Source organism: Apostichopus japonicus, chromosome 13, assembly GCF_037975245.1.
Source record: "Apostichopus japonicus isolate 1M-3 chromosome 13, ASM3797524v1, whole genome shotgun sequence".
NCBI lineage: Eukaryota > Metazoa > Echinodermata > Holothuroidea > Aspidochirotida > Stichopodidae > Apostichopus > Apostichopus japonicus.
Genome location: NC_092573.1, coordinates 22,612,478 through 22,634,279, shown reverse-complemented (window position 1 = coordinate 22,634,279; position 21,802 = coordinate 22,612,478). Strand labels below are relative to the sequence as shown.

The 21,802-nt window shown below is 34.5% G+C and overlaps 1 protein-coding gene and 1 long non-coding RNA gene across 3 annotated transcripts in view; one reads left to right on the top strand and one right to left on the bottom strand.

Annotated features, from left to right (window-relative positions):
* LOC139979120 (uncharacterized) overlaps positions 1–21,802 on the top strand; it is a 94,688-nt gene that overhangs the window by 13,965 nt on the left and 58,921 nt on the right. The gene's annotated exons all lie outside the window — the stretch shown is intronic.
* Positions 16,248–21,802, bottom strand: part of LOC139979115 (neuropeptide S receptor-like) — a 51,049-nt gene continuing 45,494 nt past the window's right edge. For both annotated transcript variants that reach the window (XM_071989804.1, XM_071989803.1), the window contains exon 2: positions 16,248–20,262. In XM_071989804.1, the coding sequence (XP_071845905.1) occupies positions 19,003–20,175 (1,173 nt within the window). In that variant the 5' untranslated portion in view covers positions 20,176–20,262 and the 3' untranslated portion in view covers positions 16,248–19,002. The remainder of the gene's footprint in view (positions 20,263–21,802) is intronic.

Genomic DNA, 21,802 nt, shown 5'->3' with positions numbered 1-21,802 from the left:
CAATTTTGAAAAGTACAAACTGACAAGATGATGTTTTCAAATAAAACTTTCAATAAACAAATAAATAAAGCCAAATATTGGAATCGTGATACAATAGACTAGATGCAATATCGTAAGTATACTTTAATAAAATTTATTCTTTGATAAGGGAACCACTATACACAACACAAAAACAATGAATTCAATTTCTGTACGTTTTTTTAAAAATCTTCATTGAATATATTAACTCCAATGCGGGTCGGGGGTGGGGGGGGGTGGTGAGGAATGGGTGCATCGTTATTTTAATATGCCGGATTCAAAATCTACTTTGTTAAAGGTGATCAATTTACTATTTAAGTACCAAAACAGTATCACACAAAATCCTCTAGGGATCTTGATGTTCGCGGCTCGGCGGAAATTTTGATGTTTTGTAATCAGTTTTCGAAGAGTAAAAATAGATAGTTTATATCAATTTTAGCAGATTTTTATATCGTTATATTAAATATAAGTGCGTCTCCCGTGTAAATATCACTCCATTATTATGAATTTTTATATTATTTCTTAATTGTCTCTGCGGGAATTTACAAAGATGCGATTTCACGAAACTCCCATGCTCTTCAGATATGTAACTCACACGTATACGGTATGATTGCCTTTAATAAGTACAGTTTTCCTGCAAATTTTCGTCCCAAAAGGATATATATTTTTTTTTCTCCAGGCCTGTGAATTTAAGATTTGAGAGAGAGATGAGCATACCAGTTCTCAAAGATAAATTTCGTATGTGAATCAATGGTATTAATTATCCATTGAAAATAATATTCTCAAGTTTCATAATTTTGCGGTAAGAATATTAAACGGAAAGTAAGCGGCGGATTCTTGGCTAATAGTGTCCTATATTAATTCCTTTCAGTGACATAAACGCTGATTATTTCTTTCACCTTCATATCCATCGACTGCTTAGAATGGTTATAAACGGGAAACAATGGAAATATTAAATGGTGTATCTATAACTTATCAATGGATAATTTAATTATCCAGTACCCAATAGAATTTTCAATCTTAAATTTACCGCATGTCTGCTTTTATTATACTTTTTCATACAAGGAAATAAATTGTCATTTACAAATTATGAACTATTGATTATAATGAACTGTATATAATTTCTATTCCATTGACAATATAATATTCATTAATTGATTAATTAATTAATATTCTTCTTATTAATATATTATCATGCAGTAACGTTATTAGTTACCGGTACTTCACAAAGGTTGACTAAGCCGCAAAGTTTATTTTGATGTAAACTGTTACATATCACTGCTATTAGTCCATGCATGTTCTGTATAGGCCTAGTTCTATAAAAATTTCAATTTATGAAGAAAAACAAGAATAAGAATGTTGTGTTGTTAATGTGAAGTTAAAACGACATGATTTGGTTGATCTGTTAGAAGTTATATAACAATTGATTAACGTTTAACATAAAGGCATTCACTGAGGAGCTGAGGTCATTATCAGTTTAGCCATGAATTAATATTCCAAAGATTTAGAGAATTTAAAGCTGATTTATCTTTGAAATTGAAATAGCTATAGAAGCATTAATAGCACTCCTTACCCCGTCCGAATAGTTATAGAAGCATCAATGGCACTCCTTAACCTGTCCAAATAACTATAGAAGCATTAATAACACTCCTTACCCCGTCCGATTAGCTATAGAAAATTAATAGCTCTCCTTACCCCGATCGAATAGCCATTGGAAGCTTTAATAGCACTCCTTACCCCGACCGAATAGTCATAGGAGCATTAATAGCACTCCTTACCCCGACCGAATAGCCATTGGAAGCTTTAATAGCATTCCTTACCCCGTACGAATAGCCATAGGAGCATTAATATCACTCCTTACCCCGTCCGAATAGTTATAGAAACATTAATGGCACTCCTTGCCCCGTCCGAGAAGCTACAGGAGAATCAATAGCACTCCTTATCGCGTCCGAATGGTTAAAGAAGCATCAATAGCACTCCTTACCCCGTCCGAATAGATACAGAAGCATTAATATCACCCCTTACCCCGTCCGAATAGCTATAAAAGCATTAGTTGCACTCCTTACCCCGTCCGAATAGCTAAGGATATAAGTGGTGTACAACTATAAAGATTACTTGTCAATGTTTCAGAGGATATCTTTGTGTGTCGCAGTGTACTTGGAACATATATGTCAAATCACGGCAGACAGAAAACGCTATGCCGAAACAAGCAGAAACTTAAATTTTGTATAAAAAAAAGCAAATATCGTCCAACTCGGCTGAAAATTCTTCATATTTTGAATGTTTCCGGTTCAGAAAAGAAACACCCGTCTTCCCGACCATACAAAAACAATGTATAGGTCCACAATAACACAATGTATAGGCCCTCAATAAAAAAATGTATAGGCTCACACAAAACAACGTATATGCCCACAATAAAACAATTTATAGGCCCACAATAATATCTCAGACAATATAGTAATAGAACTTCTACAACACAATAGTCTCTTTTTCTTCTCCTCAGTCGTTTCGCCTATTTTTTTTCTAATTAAGTTGTGACAAATGAAACAATAAATTGAATTTATTTGAGGCAAAGTAACAAACAGAAAAAGAAAACCCCAACAAGGAGCCAAGGTGATGTCCTAGAAAGTGATACGTGAAACGGTTAACCGTATAACCAGAAGTGGATAACTATGCGGGCCTTTTGGTGTTTCCTAGAAGGGTCAAGCAAAAAAACAAGAAAGGGGAAAACTTCAACGATGCGTGTCCTGAAACTGTCGTAAAAGAGGCATTATGTGACGCCGGGTGCCTTTTCTGTCAGGATCAATTCATTAGCTGAGAGTTTCAGACAACTAATCCGGCGTGTAAATGTCAGACTTTGAGGCTAAGATGAGACGTTTAGTCTCTCTCCGAGGTCAAATTTTTGAAATAATCGACACTCTACTTAATAAGCCTCGGTTTGACTTTGAAAGGAAAATGAGGCAAACTATACGATATGGGTATATAGTATATCATAGGGTTCCATCTCTTGTTATGTTTACTAAGGTTCCACTTAGAAAGGATAATGAGGAAATATATTCCATTTCTTCATCTCTGCACATGAAACAGTTCATATCTTGAAGATCTGCTTAAAGATTCCACATTACACGTTTGGGAACACAACATTTGTTTCCAATCTTATGAATACCTAAAATAAACATCACATTTCAAAACCTTCAGAAATTGTTATATATGTATGCTTTTATTTTTAAACTTTATCCGATTCTAGCACATTTGGTAGATATTGAAGGTACTAATAAAATGTCCCTGTCATTTCCAAGATACATTCTGATTCGATTTTGACTCAATTTTCATTTTTTTCTCCATATCTTTGTTCGTAAATATACATATTGATGTTTTGAAGGTTATCTATTTTCGTCAGAGAAACCCTTCATTTCTGCAGGAAAGAAGCACAGGTGGTATGTCATGTCACGCACAGTATATAGTGTTCTTCATAAGCTTGACTTTCTTTTAATCATCTTGCTATTGATAGATATAATATTGGAGAGTTGGCTTTAATGTTAATGTACTTTGAATTCATCAAAAATCAAAAATATTTGATTATTTTAACTTTGGGGTAGATGACTTGTAGATAATGAATAAGGTATTTCTGTTCAAGTATTAAGATGAAGTCGAGATTGCCAGATACCTTTACTAAAACTAAAATAAGTTATTTTTAATACCTCGTTTCTTCCGCGATAACTAACATGCTATCTGGGGGAATTAAGTTTCACTTTAAAAGAATAATTTATAGAAATTTTCGTCGAAATCTCGTAAAATCACCAGAATATCTCCTTTTTCATTAGAAACTGTGCATGTAAATAAAAAATATAATACAAATGACGCACAATACCTTCTGCATTGCTAATACAGATCCTCACTTATTTCTCTGACCTGTGATCGTTACTAAACAAAAACAAATTTGGCAACAGAGGAATCTATTTAACCTCAAAAGATCATCTTTCATTATTCTGTTTTTTTAGTTTGTATAGAGTTTCCAAGAAATGTTTATTTCCTATTTTTGCATTAAGGAAATGAAACTGTCTTCTAAAGTTGATCAAGCCCTTTTTTCGACATACATAATCAAAGAGATCTCCGCCGCCATGGAAAATGGAACTGTTCTTTAAAGACATGGTAATAACATGCAAGGCGATGGGAAATTCAATACATTGCCCCAGAGCACTATATATACCCTTATAATAAATAATTTAAAAAAACGGTAATATTTAAATTTTTGCTCATCAAAGTTATTGCCACGAAAGAGTAATTGGTTCATATAAACACAATTGCCTGACTACCTGTCCATAAGCTCTTTCCTTCAACTTTAAAGAAGTTGGCCTACTTTTTAAGAACTTCACTCACATACACATGCATGCTATTTTTCTGAGTGGCAAACTTCAGGTTGTGAGTACCACTTGTGTTACACGGTCATTGCATGTAGCTTTAGGTATACCTTGGTGGAAATATAAAAAAAAACTGACATATGCATTGACGGCATGAATATCCGCGCCACAGATTAGTGTAAAAGTAGTTAATGTGGGAAATACAAAAGTCTGTTAATTCTATAGAATTCCTTACATTTCCAGATAAGCAATTGAAGAGCAGTCTAATGCAGACACAAAGACTCTAAGAGGTTTTAATAACTTTTTAAATTTTCTACTCTTGACGCAATGTCTGCCTTTGGCAATAACACCAACAGGACAACTCCGAAGGTGCCTCACACGTGAAAGGATTTGCTAATATCGAATGAGGGTAAATGCTTCAGATTTTCCATTAAAGGGTAAACAAATGTCTGTTTATTGTGCTATGAGGCACTGAACTTTGCAATAATAACTACATATGCATGTGAGCAATGGCACGCAAAGATACTAAATATGAGTGGTATTGTTTTGATAACAAGCTGTACGAGATATGACTCATGGGCGACGAAAGACGGTTCTGCCTCGGATGTGGGGGAAGAGGGAAGGGGAAGGGGCGGTGAAGGGGGGGGGAGTGCACAAAATGCATGCGTTTCACGTCATCTGTTACATTGTCTGGATGCATGTTTTATATCGATGTTCAGCTGGTCAACCAGTCATGTTAATCAAGTAATATTCTGTCATATCTCTACAACGTTTCTCCTCTTGCCCAACAAGCCCAATGTGGCTAATATTTGTTTTCCACAGCAGTAATGGTAAAGTAGACTATATTATACGTCTATGTCTTCTGTTTAAAAGGTGATAGCGTCTAGTAGGCTGAAATGTCCTGAGACAAGAGACTAATTGACCTGGAATGTCGTATGCCGGTAATGCTATACGAGTTGTCATGGGGTGTCATATAGGCCCATACGAGTTGCTCTAGGATGTCATATAGGCCTATACGAGTTGTCCTGGGATGTCATATAGGCTTAGATGGGTTGTCCTGGGATGTCATATAGGTTTATGTGAGTTGCACTGAGATGTCATATAGGCCAATATGGGTTGTCCTGAGATGTCATATATGCTTATGTGGGTTGTCCTGGGATGTCATAATGGCCCATACGAGTTGTCCATTTGTGTCATATAGGCCCATACGAGTTGTCCCTTTGTGTCATAGAGGCCTTAACGAGTCGTCCTGGGATGCCATAAACGAGTTGTCCTGGAGTATTCCGACTACAAACATATCTCACTCAATTACCATGTCTCCCAATGTAAGTGTCTCAGTGTGCAGGTGGATGGATTGATGCATTCAGAAGTAGGCTATAATGATAGAATGTCACTGTGATGTTGGAAGATTCCTCAAACCTTGGTATGTTCCTCCGTCCTTGGCCAGGTGTTCTAATGAAATTGTCAGCAGGAGATGATGAGAATATAAAGCAAGCGTTTAATAGGCCTTTTGTGAACTGAGTCTGAGAAGCTAATAGGCATTATTCATCATACAATATAAGTTCACAGAATGGTTAAGAATAAATTAGAATTTCATCTCTTTATAAACAAAGATAAAATGCGCACACGTCGTATCAAACACAATCTTCATTTCGCGAAAATTAAATGGTCACATTTGCTATACTGTATTCAATTATACGCATTAACATTATTTTTCTTATACCCCACTCCCTTTTCCTTTCTGACAGTCACGTGACTATGAAATATTTTGATCAGTTTGCATTAAACCACATTTGCGTACCATATGCCATTGTACAAAAGTATTGTTTAGAAACAGTTTCAATGCTTGATAAAAGGGTAGAAATGCGATTTCTACATTCTATACTTTCGGGTGACATCTGTTCTGTTTTCTTGCTTTTTACATCCATTGGCATGATGTTTGTAAAACCAATCCCCTTTTAATTATTGATGTTTATCGAGTTGATCAGGAAGAGATGTCAGCTTACCCCCCCCCCCAACCCCCTGCGGAACCCCACATTCCTTTATTTTGCTCTCACGTTTCATAGTATAAATTTATACCTATAGGTGATGAATCATAAATCATATCATTATATATATATATATATATTGTTGTCCTTTTCGCGTTCCATGGAATCTCCTTTCCCCTCATTCTTGGTCTTTTCAGTGAAAACCCCTCAGAGGTAAAAACGAAAACGAACGAAACGTTCCTGCCTATACATCAGTTTTTTTGATGGATAGGTTATAACCTTTCGTCAAAACTTAATGAAAAATATGTAAAGTAAAAATAAAACAGAGAAATTGGACCCGCGATTTTTTTTTCTCTATTTGAGAGAAAGAAGTTTATAAGAAGTCCTTGGTGCTTTGACGTGCATGTCGCTTCCTGTTCAATGTCATCTTACGGCTGTCCAGTTTTTGACAGTGAGCTAACAGCATTAGCTCACACAAAAATATCTCATGTTACTTTTTTTTTCTTTCCTTTCTTGTAAATATGCAATATTTATTTAAGGTTTTTCATGTTTGGTTTCAGGGATTTCGAATTGCATGAGCGAAACATACATGGGCGAGGGGTGGGTTGGGTGGGTTGGGGTGGGGTGGGTGGGGTGGGTGGGGGGTCAGTCCGTGTGTGCTGAGTACACTGCATGCAAATTTTAATTTAATTGAACTGTACATAATATATAGTAGGATATTTATTTTCTGATTGTAACTATATTGTACGATCGGCTAACTGGGATTGTTTTACATACAGAAGATTTCTCAATTAATTATGGGCATATGGTTATAGGAAATGTTATCAGTTATTTGTCAGTGCAGTTAACAATATAGTAATAGTAAGTTGAGTCTTGTCTATCCGATTTGCTCAGTGATTAACCTCCGCCACGTATCACGATCTTGTGCAAGGGTTTATTGCTTCATGGAAATTGTTATTGTTAACGTCCTTAAATTGCGACTTTATTTTTCCAAGCAAGGAATTAACAATATCGGTAGGACAAAAAAAAAAAACATTGAGATAATTAAAGATAGTTATAGATAATTATAGATTAAAGATAGTTATAGATAATTATAGATAATTATAGATAGTTATAGATAATTATAGATAATTATAGATAGTTATAGATATTTATAGATTAAAGATAATTATAGATAATTTAAGATTATCCTTTTATGTACTTTTTTTTATTAACTGGAAAATGTTATTTATAATATAGATCAAAAAAAAAATTAAGTCGAGGTTTGTATGAAGTTGTACAGCTGACTGTTATAGATTTGTAAACATCAGCAACAGCTAATGAGTTATAAATATTTATCAGAAACAAGTACACAAATGTATCAAACCTGACAAACAAACACATAATTTCTTCACATTCGTTAAGAAATATACCAAGTATAGCTAAATATATAATTCACTGCATATAAGTTGTATCATCATCTTCTCATCTGTGACGTCATAACTGACCTCATACGAATTTCATCACAAACAACCGGAAAATAAAGTTTCGCTTAATTTTGATACTTTTGATGATACCGGTCTAATAGGAATTCACTCATCCGTGTTAGATTAAACTTTATTGATAGTGTTTTTTTTTTATCAGGTATCAGATATCAGTAACTTTACTGTGTAAGTATACATTGTATACAAGTGTGCATAAACCCTATACGTGCGTTTGAATATCAAAACTGTTGATTCACACGAGTATTTTCTAACCAATTCATACCGATTTTTACGATTCTCTCATATTTTTTTCTCATAGTCTCTGTTGCATCCATTTTCGAGTGAAGATTGCCAATCATATTTTTACCAATCAGTCATTGAGTAAACTATACCAGTGTATTTTATATAGCCTATACAGAAGGTGTAAAACTGTATACTAGATCCGCTCCTTGAATCACATGATGTATTTTCCTACCAATCAGAACATATTTTACGATCCTGTTCTCATATTCTCTTATCCATTTTAGATGGAGGTTGCATATAATATAAGAGATAAGATAACATTATTGAACCTAACAATAGCTTATTGAATGCTCCTTTAAACAGTAAACAATATAAATAAATATACAAAAATATATAGTTATAAAGACATGTACAAACAATCCTAAAACAATACAATGGAGAAGGCAATAAACAGGGACCAAACAAAAGGTACCACATAGGCAAGCTCTGACGTTTGGAATGTGAGTTATGAAGTTTTATGTATTGTGGTATAAATGAGCAGAAGAGTCGATTTGTACTGGCCAATGGAAACCTCTTATCTCATCCTACGAAGTGGGACAACATGTTGCCCCCTAACTGGGGAGCATGAACCCACAGGGGGTGCGTGAGTCCATCCCAGGGGGTTCGTGAGACAGATCTGAAAGTCAAAACTAGAGTACTTTTTGTTGAACTAAAATCTGATATATCATATAATTTAGTAATGTTCAAAAGTCGTACCTATCGGCAGACTCTTTTCGCGTTGTTGCCATAGTAGTACTGTACCATGCATGTGACACTTGATCTTTTACGAAGCACTGTTATGCGTATTATAGTATAATAATGACTCAGATCGTGTCTCGAAAAGTTGAGGGTTCGTGGACAACTCTGACATCCACAGGGGTTCGTGGGGGATAAAGTTAGGGACACCCTGCTCTAGAAGCTGTTGGTATCGGACGAGGCCAATGTTGGCTGACTTTCCCCAATCACACGACTTGCCTTTCTTATAATGGCTTTAATATACGGTATTTATCTTCGTTGCTCGCATTCCCACCACATCGGATAGCAATAAAATCTTACCCAGCATATACAGGCTTCATTGAGTAACCTTACCGTGTTATTAAGTGCACTGGATCTAGAGAAAGTTTAAGTCTACTTACCAGATCCACATCTTGAATCACACGATATTATTTTCCAGTGGCATAGAAATGTATCACAATACGCATATAGGTGCAGGGTATAGGATGTTCACGAATTCCGCCATCTTTGTTTGGTGTCCTGTACTGTTAATATGCACGGAAGAAGAATCAAAAGTTCGCCGTCAGATTCCCATTCAATATTTGTTTTTCATTAGATCTTTATGTCGTATATACGCAGAAAATGACGTCACGCATTATTTTTTTCTGTTATTGGCAACTTTTGATTGACGCCACCTTTAAGACTGAGACTTATTCTTCCGATTACCTCCGAAAATAATTTCCTTTTCTTCTAACTTTATATATATATATATATATATATATATATATATATATATATATATATATATATATATGTCGACCTAAGGTACACTGTTGACCTAAGGTACACTTTTTTACCATAAACTGTCGACCTAAGGTACATATCATGAGTATATATATATATATATATATATATATATATATATATATATATATATATATATATATATATAGGAAGCTTGATGAGGTATGGAGATAGATATGGATATTAGATAAAAGTTATATTTCTCTTTACTGTATTCATTGTCATTTGCATTGTCATCCAAACAACAGATTACTATCAAATTAACGAATATGAAAAATAAAAGACTTTATAATATCTTGACGTATTTACCAGGAATAATATTTAAATAAATCAAACCATTGATACGCATTTTATTAAATTTCAATTCCTTTTACGCCTACGCCAGGTTCTATCCAAGGACGTTGTTACTTAGTGATAATAATAATACTCGGCAAAATGAGCTTGTTATTATAAATTCAGATTAAAACAAAATAATCAGTTCGACCTCGGTCGAAAAACTTGTCTTTCAGTTATGGAAAATTTCATCCCAAGAGTGAATCTGAAATATGAATCTGGAATATGAAATTGTAATTTGTTGGAAAGAAACGACATTGATAGGTGTGCAATGTAAGCAAGTGTTTTTTTTTGATCGGTGAGATAAATCTGAAATCTTTACTGTTAAAAATAAAAAAATTTTGCTCACAAAATATTCACATATAGGCTATTAACGTATACATACACAGGCATTCTAGGTCACGCAATATAAACTTGTCATTCAGCCATGAAAATTTCATCCCAAGAAAGAATTTGGCCTTATCAAAATTGTAATTTGTTGGAATGAAATAACACTTAAAGGTGTGCTATGCAACCCAATGTTATTTTTTATCGGTGAGATAAAAAAAATAATCAAAACAAACTAAATAAAATAACTCTTTACTGTTCAAACTTCATATTTGTCACAAAATATTCACACGAGTCATTAACGTACACATTAGGCTTACCCCACTAACTGTTTGGAAAATTCGGACGCATTATTGAGGAAATTTATGTCTGTAATTTCTGTAATTAATATCTTGTCATTTAATTGTCTGTAATTAATTGATTGTCTGTAACTAATAAAGCTTCGACATATTGAGTCTTGTCTCTTTGAATATGTGTTAAAATAATATTGCATATTAATTTATCAAAACACGTACATACAATATCGCACATCTATACAAACGTGTCTAACGTGTTCTTGCTGTTAATATACCTGCGATAAAATCTTCTGTAAACATTATTTAACAAGAGGAAGAATCTCCCTACATAGGTGAAGAGTTAAGTGGCGTAGGGACCTATCACAAGTGAGGGGTCAGAAATAGGTACAGGGCTTTTGGGGGTCTTCATCAGAAAAAGTTTAGTTTTGAAGATGCCAAAGTTTCGACTATTTTATGTGCCAGTTTTGCATGTACTATTTTATTTAGAAGCATTGAAGCAATATAGAAAATATGTAAGACAAAGACTTCAAAAAGTAGAATGACACCAATTGTTTGGCTATATAAATGTGATATATATTCTGGGGATCTGTTACAATATACATTAAATACAGAATAGAACATTATAAGAACAAACCAAAACTTTCTTATTTAATTTTTTTTTATTATTTCAACTTAAGTTAGAAGTTACTTAACACGGATTCAAAACAAGTAAATATACCATCGCCAATGGGGAATTAATTCAACCAATTAACGCAATTAACGAATATGATGAAAGTCAATGTTCAAGAATATATTACGAAAAACATAATATTTTGAATATACCACAATGCGCATAAGCGGTGAGCACATGCCATAAACCTATGCGGTTGACAAATTATTAAAATATATAAATAAGACCAAAACTAGTATATTACATAGTTTTAAGAATGAGGAACTTCATTTAAAAGATGTTTATCCTTAAGTGATAATGTGATTACCGAAGTATTAATTGCAGTATTAATTGAACAACACGTTCTCCCTCATTCACCTCACTATTTCCAAGAAAAATGAGGATTAAAAAAGTCCTATTAATCTTTACATTTTATTAAGAATAATAAGAAAAATATTCACAAATGATTTGATCGAACCTGGAGTTTGAGTCGGTTGGTTTTAAATTTCAAACAGTATCATAACTTCCATTACGTTCTACACATGATCGGACAAACTACATTTGGATTGCACCACTCGTAAAATGTTCCGTAACAATAGCGATCCAAACATATTCATAGCTTATTTCTATCGTCTTATATAATTATGATTTGAATTTTAATCCCATTTGCGGTATCAAGGTATCATAAAAAATATATATATAATGAAGTAACTTGATACTCACGCAAACACTCACAAAATTTATACAAATCCTTTTCGATTAACTTTCATATCGAAGGCTTAGAAACAGGTGAGGAAAACATTATCATCAAGTGTTTTGTTATATAATGTTGACAAAGTAAAGGAGCCTTAGTTTCAATCGAAACCATTAATTCTTACAATGGTTTAGAGCGGAACTACCAACATATGCATGTAGTATGTAAACGTATACATTCCACTACAGGAATTAGAGTTGCTAAGGGTAATACAATCATATACCTACATTATCGCCATTCGAAAGAATAGTATATCGAAGACCTGCAAGGCAAATCAAATATTCCAAACACACAGACAGTTTGGTCTAATTACAAAATCCTGAAATCGATAAAGACTGTAACCCAAAGGTTTTTAAATAACGCGCTTAATTTATCACTCAATTCTGAGAACGAAAAAACCTTCTCGCTTTGTTCAAAATATACAACTGGTTATAACTAACATATATTGCTACATGGAACGGTGTTGTGACTGGTTAAGAAGCAGACAGTGTGTGTAACAACGGTATGAATTATTTGCTTGGTTAGCTGATCTATAGCCACGTTGGTCCTGACCGAGGTAAAAACATTATGGCTGTTAGAAGGATAGTTTATCCACACACAGTATGTCGTTCGACTAACAGTTTTAAAAGCTGACTAGCCCATTGGAATCTTGTGTTATATACCATTTATGTATATATATATATATATACATATATATATATATATATATATATATATATATATATATATATATATATATATATATATAATATAAAAGATAAACAAGCGAATATTTTTAACAACGACATACTGCTATATTTCGGAGTGGTCACCACTCCATCGTCAGGAAATTGCCTGACGATGGAGTGGTGACCACTCCGAAATATAGCAGTATGTCGTTGTTAAAAATATTCGCTTGTTTATCTTTTATATTATCAGTATGGACCACTACTATTTATATATATATATATATATATATATATATATATATATATATATATATATATATATATATATATTTATATATATATATATATATATATATATATATATATATATATATATTTATATATATATATATATATATATATATATATATATATATATATATATATATATATATATATGTAATAGATAAAATGAATATTCATACACTGCTCGTTGCTAATCACATCACATATTGCCACAGTTTCCAGCAAGAAGAAATATCGAGACTGTACTAGGCTTGTGTTTCATGTTAGTACTAATCTACATATAGCAGACACGTATCTTAGATCATAATAACTTCTTCCTTTGGGGCATCTATTACAATTTCATCACTCTGATTTAGCTTTACTATTTTCTTTTGTCATATAATTGTTATGATTTGCACTATTCTAAAGTCTTTTCAGAGCATCTCGATGTTACTGACGTCATAATAATATCGAGTAAAAGGATACTTGCTTCGGGTACTAATAAACCCATCATTTCTCTAATTATTTCCGATTTGTCATTGTATTAGGATGTACCGTATAAAAGGTTTATATTTGGTCGAAGGATCATTGACATGAAACTAAATGCAGTATAGACATAAGTTCAGTTCTCGGGGAAAGGTCAACAGCAGACATGATTTTGGAAATCTTTGGTTGTGTCTTAATTCTTGAATCAGAAGATTTAGCTTATGCTGGAGGTAACAAGAAGAGTGTGTATAATACAGACTATGTAGCCACAGTGATTCTGTGTATTAAAGATATTGGTGACAGTAGCAATCATTTGTGCGTCCTGTATGATATAAGTAGTTTCATTATATTATATCGAGTCCCGGTGGAGGCTGGAAGTTTTTTCACTGTTCTGGATTTTCCAACTCACTACTATTTCAATTATTATTATTATTATATATATATATATATATATATATATATATAAATATATATATATAAATATATATATATAAATATATATATATATGTATGTATATATATATATATATATATATATATATATATTTATATATTTATATATAGAATTGAAATCGTAGTGAGTTGGAAAATCCAGAACAGTGAAAAAACTTCCAGCCTCCACCGAGATTCGAACCCGGGCCTCCCGCTTTATAGGCGGACCCCCTAACCAACTTGGCTATGGACGTTAATTGTATGTCCAGAGGTTCGAAACCGGTAAGGAAGGTCGTAATTCCACTGTAGGCGTTTGTCACCTGTATCGAACAATACTAGTTCTGTTTTTGGTGACATATTTTGCCTTACTCTAGAGATCAAACATGATTCTAAACAACTCGAAGTCATTTGTGATTCCTAAAGCCGGATCTCGAAAGAGATACTTCGGACACACTTTTGTTAATGAAATGGAGGTAAACGACAAAGGCAAATGAATATATATATATATATATAATATAAAACACAAACACTATGTAGCTGAGACAATCTAAATCCGTAAACCAAAGAAAAAAGACATTTCAAAACCCTCGCTATCCAATATGTATTTTGTATTTCTGAAAGTTGTTACAATTGATGAACTGCAGTGAGTGCAAAGTTTACAAAACCAGTGTCCAAGGAGAACAGATTTCAACAATTTTAACATCGATGTTGGTGGCTGTACGTCTAGACATTAATAATTACAATTTTCAAACATTTCTTTCTTTTATTTCCGTTTATGATGAGTTTCTAATTAAGTGTCTTTCAAAGAACAATGCATTTCTTGCTATATCTTTGTGAAAAAAAACACAAAAATAATTACCTATTAAATATATGTTTTGAAAGCGAGGGCCGTTTGTTTTATTATAAACAATAAATTATTAATTATTAATATCCAAATGCGGGAATTGTTGGTACAGAATACACAGACAGTCAATTCTTTCCGGAACATTTTTAAGGTGATTCTGCGGTTTTCTTCCTCAGATCAAAGACTCATATCACACTACCCTTCGCAGTTAATAACCCCACCCCACCCCCAACCCAAACCCCCTCTCTCCAGACTGAACACCCGTCGATTCGATCTTAAAGGAGGACTCTATCCCATCTTCGAGGGTCTTTGTTTTCAAAATTTTCATAATTCTATGATACACAAAAGTGTATGATTCCTATATCTTTTGCGACCCATATTTCTATATTTGAAATAGACCTGAAATATCAGAATGGTGACAGTTTATAACTGAAATAATAAATTTGTCATTCCTAGAATATAAACCCCTTTAGCACATTGTCACTTGAACTCTGAAATAAAGTGCAGTTTGAGTATTTTATGTTTAATCTGGAACAGAATCAAATAAGCGTCTATAGGTTTTGCCTTAAGCTCAATAAACACATCATAAATTAAAGTGGCCCCCTCTTGAGGACAACTCTTGGCGAAGGGAACATTCAACTAAATACATCACTTGAGACCAAAAAGCTCTTTAGTATAGTTTAATAGAGTGTTATACTGGATATGCCAAGGGACTCCAATATGCAGGGCTTTTGGTCTGATCTCCCTACAGATATGTTTTGGAAAGCCAAGAACACTGTAAATATGTTTTCCGTTTGGGTTTATACCGCAACTCTCAATTAAAAGGTATACCGAATTCCAACATTAAAATAAAATTATATTATACAGAACAAGCGTGTTGGTCAGCCTCCTCACTCCTGTCATCCTAAGCGCTAGTTCCGTGGTTGAGGTTTGAAATTTGTTTAGTTAAGGTCATTACCTAATGACCAGTGACGTCACACATGCTGTTGATGGCTTAATCCGTACATAACCTCATAAATTAATAATTACTTATATACTAAAACAAACTTTTCAAGGAATGCCGCTATATATGAAGTTGGGGATTAATTACCTATAGATAACCAGTGTTGGCCTAAATCCGTTCATGAAATCATTGATTAATTAGCAATACACTAAAACAATTGATCAACAAGAAATGCTGCTGTATATGATGTTGGGGATTGAAACATTGTTCATCTTTATATTCTTAATTCTCATACTTTGTTATGACTTAAACTTAGATCCTTTTGTTGTATGATCTTCCAGGTTGAGCCCCTGGGACAATTATATGTCACCAGAAATGACATCTTTGATGTCACCGAGTCTTTTAAAATCTTAGTTTAGGTTTAAGTTTATATAACGAAATGAAATGACATTTATTCTGTACCCCATATTTCACAGAGCCTCCTAATTGCCCCAGTCCCGGGGGGGGGGGTATAGTCCGCCGATCCCCTCCCTCTCTCGTCAAGCACGAGAACCATAAACTATTGCTGAAACAACTGGATTGTTTTAGCAACATTCGACCCAATAAAGCCGCTATTGGTTTTCAGCGTTCCATATCTCACCATGTAAACTAATATGCCAAACTCTAAGAATGTTGGCAGTTTATCAAACTACCTATATGCCCATCAATATCATGTTAGATATATGTCTGCATATGCCGCTCTGCATATATTAATCTGTGCATGAGAAGTTAAGTTTCTGCGGGACCAGGCGCAGAGAAACATCGGTTGGAGCAAAGGGCCGTACAGAACATAACTCTCACTGTAACTTGACCTAGATCGGACAATATGCAGGGCCTATAGGCTAATAGGGTTGTCAAGACTAATGCCTTATTAAGAGTCCGCATACCCGATCTGTGTAATAGATTCTGTGAAGCCGCTAATAGAGATCTATATGGCATTTGTACTTTTCAAAAATACTGGTATTAACTTTACTTCGATCTAACTTTCCGTACATCCCGATCAAAACTTAAATAACATTGAGACAATCTGAAATAAAAAAAGTGTCACCATTTTAACCAGAATGCAAAACTGCATTGTGGTTTCGATGGTGTAACATGAGCAGTTTTCTTCATGAATCTGACGTAATGTATGGTGAGGGTGTACAACATACTTGATCTTAGTAATACAGTGAAAAGTAGTGTGATGCATGTGAAAAACAATAAATTCACAATGACACAGGCTGTCCTGCAATGACCGTTGACCTCAACAACAGGCTTCTTGTACTAAATGTGATAGATACATCAACATACTAAATATGTCTTCTGTCCTTGTTGAATTATTGTGTAAAACATGGTTTTCACAATTGACCCCTGGTGAACTCAAACGACCATTGACCTCTGCCCACAACATTAGGCTTCTTGTATACTCAATGTGGTACAATTAGCCTACATACCAAATGTGCGATCTGTCCAAGCTTCCCTTGCGATATTATGTTTAGGAAGTTGTGTTGGTGTAAAGAGACAGGTAAGAGGGAGTGAAGTAAATGTTTGACGGTAACCTTTGACCTCCACCAAAAGTAATAATAGGCTCCTTAAATTTGATATGGTACATCACAAACCAAATATGAGATCTGTCCAAGGTTCCCTTCTTGCAATATCATGTTTAGAAGGCTTCATGATTTGACCTGCTGTCCCCAAATGACCTTTGACCTACACCAAAATCAAAAGGCTTCTTTTACTCAATGTTATACACCTTCATACCAAGTATGAGATCTATCCAAGCGTCCAATATTGAGATATCATGTTTATACGGTTTTCACAATTTGACCCCTGGTGACCCTAAATGAAATTTGACCTCCTCCAAAAACAGCAGGCTTCTTGCACTCAATGTTGTTCTTCTACACACCAAGTACAAGGTCTGCCTATCTTCCCTCCTTGAGATATCGTGTTTACAATGTTTTCACAATTTGGCCCTGGTGACCCCAAATGACCTTTGACCTCCACCGAAAACAATACAATTCTTGTATTGAATGTGGTACTTCTCCACACCAAATATGAACTTGGTCCAACTTTCCCTTCTTGAGATATCGTGTTTACAAGCTGGGCATCACAGACACATACACATACTCAAATACGCCATCATGAATGCAAAGGTTGCGATTATCATCGAAACCAAAAAGATTGCGGGAATTGCAGAAATATGTTTAAGTACTTCGTAGCCAGTTTAAATCAAAATTTTGTTCTAAAACAGTAATATAACCTGCACACATATATCTTCCGCAAACTTTGTACAAAATGTCGGTTCATAATGTACCAGTCTGAACTATTTTTGACTAAAATTTTATCTATGCCTCAAAAAAGAGAGTTATATACTTGGAGGAAAGTTGAACTTTGTTCTGCTGAACTTTGTTGAAATACTCAACGGACGTGGCTTTCCTTTCTTCTTCCCGCGTTTTACCATATTGGCGTCCCTCATGTGGCATTATCCCGGCGTACCATGAATTCTCATCAAGCTTGAGTCCCTATATACTTACACATTATTCACATCCGATTAGACTCAGGGGATATCCCCTCCGCAAGATGATATAGGCTTATCGTAAAATCCATTGCAATTGACCTTCATCAGTTCACTCGCAAAGTTATGGCCACAGATTAAAAAAATCAACTACCATTGAAAACTCTGGGTCGCCCTCTTTTTGCCTGCAGATAAGCTCGACCCAATTTGATCCTCAATTCGATTACTCTAAACCAATGCATTTGTTAACATTCCAAAATACACCGTCACTAGAGAATTAGTTTGTCTGCAACTTGAGAATACTCGTTAATTCGAAAAATCATTTTTGGGCCTCAAGGAATCTCGTTCCATCTCTATTTATATTTCTGTAAAAGTAACTCCGGCAGGAATTGTATCTCTTCCTGATGTTCCCTTCTCTACGATGGCAAAAGCTTTTATCATGCGACCTGTCACAGTGATTAATTGATTCATACAGTGCAACGATACACCATGAGTGAACCCGTATACCACTTCCGCGACGAACATAACGTCAGTTGTCAAATATATAGGGAGAGAGCTGGTATTTACTCGAATAAAACTTTCATTAGTTTTTATCTGGAGGAGACGAACAGCACGCTACTACATACACCACCGCTTATCAAGATATGAGTGATTATTATTCCAACATAAAGATCGAGTGTGAAATATGTCATCAGGCAGAAATGTTGTTTCTCTCGACATTGTTTACCGAAGAATGTAACACAATTGCCGATTGTCGTTTATAATCAGTAAAAAGGAAACCAAAATGTTGCTTCATCCTAATGTCATTGTTCTTAAACACATTCGTTTTGCCTGACACCCTTATTACAATGAATCCACGTCATCATCTGGTACAATCGATGTTTCTTGATTGACACGTGATACGAAGGTCACACCTCGCGAGGAAGGATCCATCTTTGAATTTGACGAACTGAAACGAACTGACTTGAATGAATTGTCTGTGCCTCGAAAATATCTCCCTCGACAAGGAGGACAATTCCTCCCAACCAGAATCATGAAATCGTTCCAAAATCTCTTGGTTAGATTAAACGCAAGAAAAATGTACGGGTTAATAGCGGAGTTCGAAACAGCGAGGGTGCTACAAATGCCATAGATATGTCTAATCTCTGACGAACTGGAGATTATGAATCTAATTACCTCGATGACAAAATAAGGTAAAGTACAGAATACGAAGAAAAAGATAATCACGATCGTCATTTTAAGCGTTTTAACTTTCGCTTTTGAGAGAGATTTGTTTCCACTTCGTTTGAGGTTGACTTTGCCTTTCTTATTATTTTTGCCGCTATGTTCTTGGGCTTTTACCCAGATCTTCAACGATATCCTCAAGTAGGCGTAACAAATTAAGATCAACGGTATGAGGAACGTAATCACAGCAATATACAAAATGTAAATCAGTTTCCCACTCGAATCGGGATTGAATGTTGTCCCACATCTCTTGACTCCCCCCTTCTCGACTAAAGCCCAAACGAAGAGTTGAGGTGAAGCCAGTAAGACTGCTATCGACCAACCCATCAGAACTAACTTCCAAGCGGCGGCGAACTTCTTGAGTGGATAAATGACCGCTTGGTGTCTATCAATAGCCATGACGATCACCATGTTAGGAGATCCCATTAATGATATTCCCATACAAAAGTAGAATATTTTACATAGAAAGTTATGTTGGATGGGAATGTAGACTGCGTTGGCTAAAATACCAAAGAAACAGACCATCAGATCGGCGCTGGCTAAACCGAGGACGATGGTGTTAATTCGCGATCTACGGCGAAGATTGACATAAATCCAAACGATGACAGTTAGGTTACCAGGGAGACCAATACAGAACATAACCCATAGAGACATTGTCTGGAGTTCTTGTATCCTCTGCCAATGATCACCTCCGGCCTCACCGGTTAGGTTGTTAGACAACATGTCCTCATCTACGTAAGCTTTTGTCGGTGGGTAACTTGAAAGAGGAGACAATGTCACTTGGGATGCCATTGTTTTTTTGAAATCAGACAAACAATTCCCAAATCAGAAAGACGTTTCCTATTCGCTACAACGGTGTCAATGGTTTCTCGGCAGCATCTGAAAATAAGTAAAAGAATATCTGCATAAATAAACTAGTTAATTTAACTATTTGAATTTATAACAGTTTCATTGGTCGAATTTGCATATATTTTGTTTTATACCTTTTTGTAATAAAATGATAATCATAACTTTAATGTGTGTCGTTGTTGCATGCGTTGCGTTGCGTGCTTTGTAGATGTCTAGTATCAAACTTCATCGGGATTTTTTTTTAACCTGCAATATCTATGATAATAATAAATGGTAACAATAATCTCTAGTGACTGTCAAGATTAATTGTTTTTTATTTCTCTTAATACTTGGAGCATATCTTAAAGCTGAAATATTAATTAAAATCTGTTTTGAATTTGTTGCTCTGATATTTGATGCATAAACAATGCATTTATTTATGTTTACCATGCAATCTGATTTATATTTGTATACTAATTCATGTGTACTGCCATTTTAAAGAACGAAGGAAAAGTAAGGTAAAACGACACGTTTCCTGAAATATTCGAAAGTAGACAACTTTTGAAATAAATGATTTACTAAATAAGGAATAAAAAAATATTATTTCCTTTGGGATGTATCTATTTCATTCAAAAGTACGGTAAATGTCCGGAGATGGCTTTGAGTTGTGAATCAACTTCCGATGAGAGAGTCGAAGTACTCTTAACAAATTCATGAAAGAATTGATGAAAGCTTATTAATATTATACGTAAAGGATTCTAAAACGAGCATAACATGTAAGTTGTGTTTTCACGCCTTCTTGAATGCTTCCTATTGGGGGGGGGGGGGGGAGGGGGTATTCAATAACAAACAGAAACGACTACGTGAGGAGGATTGGTGAACAAATAAGTTACGAAAAAGTTTCTGTGTTGTTTTATGTTTCTGTTTTTGAATCTCAATTTGGTATCTGATTATTCCGATAAGAGTTGCTCACGCTGTAATGTGTTGCCAATCACATGATCAGGCAAATCGCATCTGTATCACGGCATAACACTGATACGGTCTATGTCTTAATGTTATAGTCTTGGGCCTCTCTATTATAATGTTTTGATTTCTTCATATGCTTTTATGCTATACGCCTCTGTACAAAAGTATCGCTGTACTGTACTGTCCAACTCCGTTTGATATAATTGAACATTTGAGAGATCTTTATATGAAAAACCAAAAACCCTTTACAGAAATGTACAAATTTATTATGGCAATGCTCTGTGAAAGCCATGGAACCCCTCCCTAGTGCTCACACACACCCTAAATACAAAAAAATAAATACATACATGAATAAAAAGAAAATGGCGTCCTAATTTGCATACTTGCATGCAAACATAACTACTATTACATGTCAACAGACCTGTAAATTTTCTGTGAAAGAATTATGGAAGGAATCTTGTCATTGTAATTAATTCAATAAGATCAGGGGCGTAGCCAGGTATTTTAATCGTGTACTAAAATTTTCCTTTTTTGATACAAAAACTTCACCAAATTTTTGGGGAAAAAATTAATAATGTGCGCGCCTACGCGGTCGAAACCCATCCGGTTATATCACATATTTAAA